Raw genomic sequence first — 12,357 nt, forward strand, 5'->3', positions numbered from 1 at the left:
AAATTGACATGAAATACAGATTAGCAGGAGAAAATCCAATTTAATTTCATAGATGTTGGGAATCCACACAGAAATACAATTGCAAAGACAGTTAAAAAGGGTTTATATATCATTTTGAACTGAAGAGAAAGGGTAGAGATGTTGGACTTAAAAGGGAAGGAATGCAGTTCACAATATGATGAAAAGAGTAGCTGGTAAATAAATGTTAGCTGGGCCATTTAGAAACAGTGGGACATAAAGGACTTTGCTGCCTGCCTTCCATACCTAATACATACTACAGTGCAGTTATCTGTAGTGATAGGTCTCTTCCTGGAGCAGATCCTCCATCTAAATTCTTTTTGGCAGTCATGGGGGAGGTAAAGATCTTTTCCTAAATCTGTGGGGTTTGAGTGTTACTAATTCAAAATAATCTTTGTGACAAATTGTCATACTTTGGGGAGACCTGTCAAAAACCACTCTACCAACATCTGAGCTTTCAGTAAGTTATAAGTCATAATTTTCTTGCTGTCAGATGGTCTTGCCTTGATGTTGATGGCTGCTCAATGATCAGGTTGGTAATTGCTACAGATTGGGGTGGCTGTGGCATTTTCTTAAAAATAAGACCCAGGTGGTCTAAGGAAGTGTTGAATCACTATATTATACACCCAAAACTTATATTACCCTGTATATTAACTAACTGGAATCCAATGAAAACTTAAAAATACACAAACAATTCTTTGTAGCATGTGATGCCATTTGAGATAGCATTTTACCCACATAGAGTAAAAAGTAGAACTTTTTTCAAAATAGGAGTCAGTCCTCTCAAATTTGACCACTGCTTTATCAACCAAGTTTATGTAATATTCCAAATCCTTTGTTGCCACTTAGACAATCTTCACAGCATCTTCACCAGAAGTACATTCCATGTCAAGAAACCACTTTCTTTCCACATCCATGACAAGAAAGTCCTCATCTGTTAAAGTGTTATATGAGATTATACCAATTCATCACATCTTCAGGCTCCACTTCTAATTCTGGTTCTCTTGCTGTTTCTACCACATCTGTAGTTACTTCCACTAACATCTTGAACCTTTCAAAGTCATCTAAGAGGGTTGGAATCAACTTTTCCAAACTCCTTTTCATGTTGATATTTTTACCACTTCCCGTGAATCATGATGAATGTTCTTAATGTCATCTAGAATGGTGAATACGCTCTAGAATGTTTTCAGCTGACTGCTCAGATTCATCAGAGGAATCACTACGGCAGTTGTATCCTTACAAAATGTATTTTTTTAAGATTATTTATTTATTCACTTGAGAGAGAGAGCATGAGAGGGGAGAGGTCAGAGGGAGAAATAGACTCCCCACTGAGCAAGGAGCCTGATGTGGGGCTCCAGGATCATGACCTGAGCCGAAGGCTTTTGCTTAACCAACTGAGCCACCCAGGTGCCCATAAATGTATTTTTTAAATAATTAGACTTCAGTGTCAGAATTGCTTTTTGATCCATAGGCTGCAGGATGGATGGTGTATTAGTAGACAAGAAAACAACTTTCATCTCATTGTACATTTCTTTCCATCAGAGCTCGGGGTGGGGGGGCAGCTGCATGGTCAATGAGCGGTGATAATTTGAGCTGCATCTCTTTCTCTGAGCAGTAGGTCTCAAGAGTGGGCTTAAAATAGCCAGCTAACCATGTGGTAATCAGATGTGCTATCATCCAGGCTTTTCTGTTCCATTTGCAGAACACAGGCAGAGTAGATTAAGCATAATTCTTAAAGGCCCTAGGATTTTTGAAATGTAAATGAGTAGTGGATTCAACTTAAAGTCACCGGCCATATTAGCCCCTACCCAGAGAGTCAGCCTATCCTTTAAAGCTTTCAAGCCAGTCATAGACTTCTCCTCTCTAGCTATGAAGTCCTAGGTGGCATCTTCTTCAACAGAAGGCTGTTTTATTTACACTGAAAATCTGTTGTTGAATATAGGCCCCTTCATTAATGCTCTTAGCTAGATCTTCTGCAGAACTTGTTGCAGGTTCTACATGAGCACTTGTGGTTTCCCCTTGCACTTTTATGTTCTGAAGACAGTTTTTGAACCAGCATCTGCTAGCTTCAGACTTTCCTGCAGCTTCCTCACCTCTCAGCCTTCACAGAATTGAAGAGAGTTAGGGCCTTGCTCTGAATTAGGCTTTGGTTAAGGGAGTGTTGTGGCTGGCTTGCTCTTCAATCCAGACTATTGAAACCTTCTCCACATCAGTAATAAGGCTCTTTTGCTCTTTTATTATTTGTGTGTTCCCTGAAAGAGCACTTTTAATTTCTTTCAAGAATGTTCCACAACTACTTGGCTAACTGGTACAAGAGGCCCAGCTTTCTTTCTTTTTTTTTTTTTTTTTTTTTTGGCCTTTCTCAGCTTTTGACATACCTTCCTCACTAAACTTAGTCATTTCTAGCTTTTGAGTTAAAGTGAGAGACATGCAACTCTGCCTTTCACATGAACACTTAGAGGCCGTGGTAGGATTGTTAACTGGCCTAATTTCAATATTGTTGTGTCTCAGGAAATAGAGAGGTCTAAGGAGAGGGAGGGAGATGAGGGAACAGCTTGTCAATGGAATAGTCAGGACACACACAATATTTATTTAAGTTTGCCATCTTATATCAGTGCAGTTTGTGGTGCCTCAAAACAATTAAAATAGTAATGTGAAAGATCCCTGATCATAGATCATGTAATCAAATATAATTATAATAAAAAAGTTTGAAATATTGCAGGAATTAAGGAAGTGTGACACAGATACATGAAGTTTGAAAAATGGTACCAGTAGATTTGTTTAATGTAGTTTCCAGAAACTTCCTATTTTAAAAAAGAAAAAACACTATTTGCAAATTGTAAAAATGAAGTGTAGTAAAATGACGTATGCCTATATAATTTAATCTACAAGGATATGGGAATAGTTCTCCTAAACCATACCTACAGTGATAAATAATCGAATACAGGATTTCAGTCTGACATTTCTATATGTGGGTTTCTTTACTCAATTCAGTGTGTCATTAAGATTTAAAGTCTGCATATCTACAAGTCTTTTTTAATGGAATCTCATCTATAACAAACTGATAACCTACTCTAAAGATAAACCTTATCCTAAAAATGCAAATTGCTTATAACTTTAAAAAAGTTTTTGGAAACTTCCAAAAAAATTTTTTTTTCATTGGAAACTTCTAGTCAAACAAAATTCTCAGTCAGAAGGCATTTTCTGATTTATTCATTTGTTGTGTAAATTTCAAAAAAAAAATTGAAAATGGAATTCTCTGTGTGAGTTAAAATCATTGTTTGATTGCTCTTAGTAGTTTGGGAATAAGACATTTAGAAAATCCAAAATTATTCTCCTAAATAAAATAGTGATTTATTATTTTGAGTACATTGATAAAATAAACTTTTGAAGTTAAAGTATTCTATTTAATTCTTTTTTTTTCTATTTAATTCTTCTTATGTAGTACCTAGATGGTGGTACCATTATTGAGTTGTGCTTTTAGTTCTTAATAATTGACTTAGACTTAATCATTTTGAAACACTAGACCGTTTTACTTTAACAAATTCTTTTATAGTGAGAGCCAAAGGTTTTGAACCACCTATTGAGTATAGTTACTTCTATATACCTACATTATTTGAGTGTGTTTTTGGTTTTCTAACTTATGCTGTTCTAATTTTTTGGAAAAATACTTGAAATTCAAGTGTATTTTTAAAAATTTATATGTATATATTTTAAAAATACATATATACATATATAAATACATATAATATATGCATAGTAAAAATATTGTCCTAGCAATTATTTTCCCATTTACAAATTTTATCTAGAACTCAGTTTTCCCGTATTATGTGATACCCTCTTTCTTTAATGGGATTTTAGCCATATACTTTTAATTTGAATCATGTTTTATTTGAGGATGTTCTGTGAACAAGGAAAGGAGACTGACTGGGATTTTTGTTGGATTCATGGAGTTGGCCTAAGATCATGGTTTTCACCATGAGGGCTGTGGTTTTATCGTTTTGAATTTCCCTCTGATGTTAAAGAAAGTAATGCCCACATTTGCTTATCAGCTTGCCTGGATTTAGGGCAAGAAGGTAGGGCGGACTAATGGGGCTTAAAAGCTGTCAACATTTGGGACGCCTGGATGGCTCAGTGGGTTAAGCCGCTGCCTTCGGCTCGGGTCATGATCCCAGGGTCCTGGGATCGAGTCCCGCATGGTCTCCTTGCTCGGCAGGGAGCCTGCTTCTCTCTCCACCTCTGCCTGCCTGTGTGCTCTCTCTCTCTCCTTCTCTCTGATAAATAAAATAAAAATATTGAAGAAAAAAAAAGCTGTCAACATTCAAACATTAAAACATGGAATCAGACACTTTACCGCACCCTTTGCTTTGCTCCCATTGTTTATTCTTGTATTCAACACATTACCTTCTTAGCTAAATTAATCCTTCCATTTCTTATACTTAAGACTTGTTGGCTTGGGAACCTTTCTTTCTTTTTAAAATAGTTCCTTATTTCTTAATTGATACTTACTTTTTAAAATTTAATAGTTTAGTTCTTAAAAGGCAGTCATAATGTTTTATGTTATTAAAAAATCATGATAACATTGCTGGGAACAATAAAAATATTTAGAATGTCCTAAACTTAGTGAAATAGTACATTGATAGCTCCCCCAAATTGACTTTTTCTTCAGCTGCCTAGATTCATCACTGTATCTTCAATTCTTTCTCTTCTTGAAGCCATGGGCCACATATTTGAAACAGGCTGCTTAAACCTGTTTGTATCAGAGAATACTCTGTCTTGCTATCAAATCTGCATTGTACCATTGGGAAATGAAGAGAAAAATCCCAGAGGGAAGGTAATTTGAGAGAAAGACCAATGAAATCTGCATAGATATTACACTCACATTATTGGCTGTCTCTTAAAGTGTTCATGCACAGGATGCAGCTCCAAAAAGCCCAGCAGAAATTTGTAGTTGGAGGAGAAAGAACAAGGCAGAGATTTTAGCATTATTATGATGCCAAGGACACAGATCAGAACTGCCTTTTGTTGAGGGAGAAGAATCTTGGTAAATACCCTGCCTGGACCTTTAGTGACCTCCAGAAGTACACCCTCTAGTAGCAAAGACCATACCCTAGTAATAAGGGCAAATCTGAAATAAACTTGCTCATAAAAAGCCTAAAACCAACACTTAAAGAGAATGAAGTATCTGCTATTACTCAGTTTGCATGCCAAAATAAAACTTAACCTAATTTCCATACAGGGGAAGATATCATCCAAAGCTTCTATAATTTCTTCACCAATCATTTTCTGGAATCCAATTAGAAGTATAACATAAGGGATGCTGAGAAACAGTACCAGAAGGAAAATTAGGTAATAGAGTTCATAGTTGATCAGATTTTGGTGTTATCAGAAAGAGATTTCAAAAACAATGATTTTTTTATTCAAGAGAATCAAGGAGTGAACAACAGAAGTGAACAGATAAAAAACTTCATAGAGAATTTAATCTACTAAAAAGAATCTAAAAATATATTTCAAAAGATTCTAATACTTATTTTAGAGCTGAAAAATGACATATCTGGAATTAAATACTTAGTCATTTGGTGTAATATAGCAGATATACAAGAAAGCAGGTTTAGGGAACTAGAAGATAAAAATAAATTCAAACTTCTAATAAGATTTGCTTTTCAGCAGATTTTTTTTTTTAAGATTTTATTTATTTATTTGACAGAGATCACAAGTAGGCAGAGAGAGAGAGGAAGAGAAGCAGGCTTCCTGCTGAGAAGAGAGCCTGATGCTGGGCTTGATTCCAGGACCCTGGGATCATGACCTGAGCCAAAGGCAGAGGCTTTAACCCACTGAGCCACCCAGGCGCCCCCAGCAGATCTTGATTATTCTTATTCTTTCCTGTATTTATGCCAGTTCCCGCTCTCTTCTTTTCTCAATCCATAACTTCTCTTTCCCCAACTTTTTTCCTACCTGTTATTTCAGTTCTTACTTCCATGTATCCCTGTTGAAGACCTGTGTCCCTGATATCAGTAGCAAACAATAATAGGAAATTTAATTAAGGTGACTGGCAGGTTACCACAGAGAACACTGTTAGTTCTACTACATAAAGTACACAATACTCTAGGTAGACAGGCACCAAGTAAACTTAGCAGCTAGCAAAAGATGAGGATCTGGTGATAGAATCTGAGGCGCAAAGACTTCTACTTTCCAGAAAATAAGGGTATCAAACACATCCCTATTTCCAGAGAAACAGAAGTGAAGAAAATGATCTATGAACCTGTTGCAGGAAGCAAAGCCAGGTAATCATAGCTATGGCAGAGAGTTACTTGGTGTTATAGTCTACAGACGTAGAATTGACCATGGCTCGGTTCCTGGAATTGTGCTCCTTTATCATAGTTGTTGGGTATAAGCAAGCTAGGAAACATCTGTAATTTATGAATTCCAGCTGCCTTGGAATCATATTGGTGCCAGATCTAGTGATGTTTAACTGGGTTTAGCTATGAGGATTGGTGGGCTTTTGAGGACAAGAAAATATACCAGTCATTATATCAGATGTTGGTACATAATTGCTCTTAGGTTTGGTTTTATAGAACTAAGTTATGTATATTTATTTCTCTTAGGGTTAGGTCTATTATCAGATAAATCTTTAATTTGGCTGTGTCGGCCTAAAGTTTGGTGTTATATGCTTTTCCTTAGAAAGAGATACAGAATATTAGGCTGTAAAATGATTTAATTTTGTAATAAAGTATGTAGGCTGTGTGTGTGTGTGTGTGTGTGTGTGTGTGTGTCTATATTCCTAAGTTACCTTACCTGGTTACCAAGCCCTGCCTAATTTAACCAGAATTCTATTCTTCAGACCCTAGATAGGAAACGATTTTTATCTGCAAATGGATCTTGTTTCAATATTAAAAACTTACATATCCAGTATTTTTCATAATTTTAGGCTTATTGAGGTATAGCAGAAAAACAAATTTCAAGACCTAGAAAGTACACATCATGTTGACCTGACACATGTGTACAGTGTGAAGGGATTTCCCCCTGTATTTAACACACCAGTCATCTCACATATCTTATACTTTTATGGGTTTTTCATTTTATTTCGTTTTGTTTTGTTGAGAACATCCTAGTACCACCATCCCACCAAACTTCAATCATGCAACACTGTGTTATCAACAGTAGTCACAATACTTTCCATCAGGTCCTCAGACCTTATTCATCTTATAGCTGAAAGTTTGTACCCTTTTACCAACCTCTCCCTATTCTCCCTATCCCTTAGCCCCGTAACCACTTTTTTTTGCTCCCTGTTACTGTGAGTTTGGTACTTTTTTTCTTTTTTGTCCAAAGATTCTATGTATACATGATACCATGCAGTATCTGTTGTTCTCTGTCAGGCTTATTTCACTTAGCATAATGTCTTCGCACTCCATTCAGGTTGTGCCAAATGGCAGGATTTCCTTTTTTGTTAAATAATATTCCATTGTTTATAAATAAGTGACTTCTTTATCAGTCCAACCACTGATGGACACTTAGGTTATTTGTATACATTAAAGGTTTTAGATTTAGCATTGACTCTTTTTGGGGGGGGGGTAGAGGGAGAGAAGATCTTAAGCAGGCTCCACACCCAGCACAGAGCCCAACTCGGGGCTCACTCTTACAACCCTGAGATCATGACCTGAGCTAAAATCAACAGTCAGATGCTAAACTGACTGAATCACCCAGCTACCCAAACGCCCCTGCTTTGATTCTATTTTTGAATGTGATTTGCCTCAGAGCTTTGAAATGTTGGTTAATAATACTGCTTTTGCACTAAAACCTTTTCAGTATTCCTTCCTATTTTTTCTGGGCCTGGGTTTTGCCTGTCCCACAGAATTTAATGACCTTGATCGTTATTTACTCATTAATTCACTCATGGATTCAAATATCTGAGTACTTACTGAACACCAGGTCAGAAATAAAGTCACTTCCTACATTTCATTTACCTTGTCTCCATTTGACGGTCTTTATTCCAATCAAAAGAACATCTTCCTAAGTAACTCACACTAGTTTTCTCTTTCTGAGTGTGACAGATATAAATGTTAACTTGCTTGAATATTCTAGGATTTCTTTTGTCATTGTTTATTAACAATGTAGTTTAACAAAAAATATGTAAAACAAGATTTTCTTAGTAGAGACTTGCTAAAACCCCAAACTTCCTATTTGTCTTTTCTTTAATTTTGCTCAGCATTTAAAACTCATTTTAAATTAACTGTTTTAGGTATCTATATCTTTTTTCTCTTTGAAACATCAAGTTAGGAGTACTTACATCTTTTAGTCTTTCTTTTTCTTATGTCCACAAAAATAACTACCTTTTTTTTAAAGTCTGTGTTTTGAGGTGCAATCACTCTCTTAGGTTAATTTATTTTAAAAATGAGCAATTCTCAGGGCACCTGGGTGGCTCAGTAGGTTAAAGCCTTTGCCTTCGGCTCAGGTCATGATCTCAGGGTCCTGGGATCAAGCCCTGCATCGGGCTCTCTGCTTGGCTGGGAGCTTGCCCCCCACCCCCGCCTGCCTCTCTGCCTCCTTATAATCTCTGTCAAATAAATAAATAAAATCTTTTTTTAAAAATGAGCAATTCTATAACTTGACAAATGCGTACAGACATGTAACTGTCATCACAATCAAAATACAAAGCAGCCCCATCATCCCAAAAGTTCCTTCTTGCTGCTCTCCTCCCACTCCTTGACTCTGATGTGTTTTCTGTATAACATAAACATGGAATCATATGGTATGTGGCTTTTGAGTTTGACTTCTTTCATTTAGCAAAATGACGGGTTTCACTCGTGTTGTTGTATATAGCAATAGTTTGCTCCCTTTTCGTTGATAAATAGTATTCTATTACATGGATATACCCCAGTTTTTATCCATGTACCAGTTGAAGAATGTTTGGGTCGCCTTCAGATTCTGGCTGTGAAGAACAAAACCACTAAAAACATTCATTTAGTAACTACTTTTTAAATGGGTAATGCTTAGAAATGGGACATTATGATATAAGCGTGAAAACAATTAAGTGGGAAGACACCAGAGACCTCGGCTCTCACAATAGTTTTGCATTCAGTTAACTGTTAGGTTGAATAGAGAATTTAACCACTCTATGCTTCTTTCTTTTGTAAAATGTGCATGATGTAGGGCTTACTCTAGCTTTAAAGTAACATGATATTGTGATGTATAGGTAAGGTATTTATCCTTGTTCTCTCTAAGATACGAACTTAGAAATGGTCATATACATCTTTATAAAATTAAGTTATATAAATTCAGTATAACTAATATTTTAAATAACAGGTTATTTTGTCTCTAAGTCCAGTCACAAATGGTTAGAAAATAACATAGTTTGCTTCATGAATTTTAAAGATCATCATAATCTTGTGCTTTTTATTAACTGTGTGATTCAATTAATTTTACATTAGAAAATTATTTTGATGGTAATACTCTTAAGTAAATATTTGATTAATATTTTCATTAAGAATATTTCAGCATTTATTTATTTACTTAAGTATTTATGTATTTTTAAATTTATTTTTTATTTTAGATGGGTCTAGGAAAGACAATCCAGGCAATAGCAATTGCTTACTTCTATAAGGAAGAATGGCCTCTTTTAATAGTGGTCCCTTCATCTCTGAGATATCCTTGGGCAGAAGAAATAGAGAAATGGATCCCAGAGCTGGGTCCAGAAGGTATCAATGTTATTCAGAATAAAACTGATGTGGGGTAAGAATAACTTTTTGATCATTAAGCGGGTAAAAAAAGCCTTGCATGTATTTATTATATACTGATGTTTGGAATAAAGTATAACATGTAAGTCATAATTTAGAAATAAGAGAATAGTGTGGAGAATTTTATTTTATATTTTTAAATGTAATTTAATAATGATGATAATTAAATTATGAAAGATTTTTAAATGAATTATTTATCTAAAACCCAACAGTATATTTGATGTTAAATTCCTTTAGGATATAATTTAAAAGTAAACAGAAATATACATACTTTTGAAGATTTGTGTAATATATCTATTTCATATGTGCTTTAAATATACTTAAAACTGGCAATTTGGGGGTTGAAAATTAATATGAAGCTTGTGAGTTTTTATTGTCTGCAGCAATGGCAGATTTTGCCTTCCAAGTTCTTGGTTAATACGCAAGGTTTATATATAACTCATAATTTTATATAATATGATGGCATTAAATTCATATCTCTAATAACTACTCTGAATTTAAATGGACTTAATGCTCCAATAAGAACACATAGGGTATCAGAGTGATTAAAAAAACATGACCATTGATATGCTGCTTACAAGACACTCATTTTAGACATAAGACACCTCTAGATGGAAAGTGAGGGGATGGAGAACCATCTACCATACTAATGGACATCAAAAGAAAGCAGGAGTAGCCACTCATATCAGACAAATTAGATTTTAAACCAATTACTGTAACAAGAGATGAAGAAGGACACTGTATCACATAATACAGGGGTCTATCCAACAAGAAGATCTAACAATTGTAAATATTTTTGCCCCCAACTTAGTGCAGCCAGTTATAAAATCAGTTAATAACAAACTTAAACTCATTGATAATATAATAATAGTAGAGGACTTTAACACAGCACTGAAAGCGACAGATAGATCATCTAAGCAGAAAACCAGTAAGTAAACAAGGGCTTTGAATGACACACTGGACCAGATGGACTTAACAGACATATTCAGAGCATTCATCCTAAAGCAGCAGAATACACATTCTTTTTCCGTGCACATGGAACATTCTCCAGGACAGATCACATATTGGGTCACAGCTCAGGCCTTAGTGGGTATAAAAAAATTGAGATCATAAACATGGTATTTCAGACGACAATGCTATGAAACTTTTTGACCACAAGAAAAAATTTGCAAAGACCACATATATATGAAGGTTAAAGTACATCCTACTAAAGAATGAATGGGTTAACCAGGAAATTAAAGGAAAAATTTAAAAATACATGGAAGCAAATAAAAATGAAAACATGACAGTCCAAAATCTTTGGGATCAGCAAAGGCAGTCCTAAGAGGGAAGTATATAGCAATACATGTCTTGCTCAAGATGCAAGAAAAGCCTCAAATACACAACCTAACCTTACATTTAAAGGAGATGGAAAAAGAACAGCAAATAATGCTGGGGGAAATAATTAAGGGAAATAATAAAGATTAGAACATAAATAAATGGTATAGAAATTTTAAAAAAACAGTAGAACAGATCAATGAAAATAGAAGCTGGTTCTTTGAAAGAATTAACAAAATTGAGAAACACCTACCCAGAGTTATCAAAAAGAAAAGAGAGTGGACCCAAATAAAAAAAAACACGAATGAAAGAAGAGAGATCACAAGCAAACCTCAGAAATAGAAACAATTATAAGAGACTATTGCAAGCAATTATATGCCAAAAAATTGAGTAATCTGCAAGATATGGACACATTCCGAGAAACATAAAAACTGCCAAAACTGAAGCAGGAAGAAATAGAAAATTTGAATAGACTCTTAACCAGGAAAGAAATTGAATCAGTAATCAGAAATCTCCCAACAAACAAGAGTCCACGGCTGGATGGCTTCCCTGGGAATTCTACCAAACATTTAAAGAATTAATTCCTATGCTTCCGAAGCTGTTCCAAAAAATAGAAATGGAGGGAAACCTCCAAACTCATTAAATGAGGCCAGCGTCACCTTGATCTCCCATCCAAGTACTAACCAGGCCCGACCCTGCTTAGCTTCCGAGATCAGACGAGATCGGGCGCGTTCAGGGTGGTATGGCCGTAGACGCACCTTGATCTCAAACAAGACAAAGACCCCACTAAAAAGGAGAATTACAGACCAGTATCCCTGATGAGCATGGATGCAAAAATTCTCAACAAGATACGAGCTAACTGAATCCAACAGTACATATTCACCATAATCAAGGGTGATTTATTTCTAGGCTGCATAGGTGGTTCAATATCCGCAAATCAATCAATGGGATTATATTAATAAAGAATAAGAACCGTATGTCTTCTCAATAGGTGCAGAAAAAGTACTCGACAAAATATAGCATCCTTTCTTGATAAAAATCCTCAAGAGAGTAGGGATAGAAGGAACTACCTCAGGATCATAAAGTCCATATACAAAAGACCCACAGGTAATATCATCCTCAGTGGGAAAAAAGTGAGAGATTTGCCCCTAAGGTTAGGAATTCAGCAGGGATGTACACTCTCACCACTGTTTTTCACTATAGTACTGGTTCAGCTGGTTTTATAAATAGCTCTGCACAGCAAAAGAGTAAAAACTTCTGTAGAGCAAAGGAAACAATTAAAAAAACT

At 35.4% G+C, this 12,357-nt stretch overlaps 1 protein-coding gene and 1 pseudogene across 5 annotated transcripts in view; one reads left to right on the forward strand and one right to left on the reverse strand.

The window, feature by feature from the left end:
* ZRANB3 (zinc finger RANBP2-type containing 3) overlaps window positions 1-12,357 on the forward strand; it is a 317,775-nt gene that overhangs the window by 163,916 nt on the left and 141,502 nt on the right. For 4 of the 5 annotated variants that reach the window (XM_046019609.1, XM_046019610.1, XM_046019612.1 and 1 more), the window contains exon 4: window positions 9,569-9,747. In XM_046019609.1, the coding sequence (XP_045875565.1) occupies window positions 9,569-9,747 (179 nt within the window). The remainder of the gene's footprint in view (window positions 1-9,568; window positions 9,748-12,357) is intronic. The other variant, XM_046019614.1, reaches the window with a different exon arrangement.
* Window positions 11,717-11,823, reverse strand: LOC123951186 (annotated as a pseudogene).

Source organism: Meles meles, chromosome 9, assembly GCF_922984935.1.
Source record: "Meles meles chromosome 9, mMelMel3.1 paternal haplotype, whole genome shotgun sequence".
Lineage (NCBI taxonomy): Eukaryota > Metazoa > Chordata > Mammalia > Carnivora > Mustelidae > Meles > Meles meles.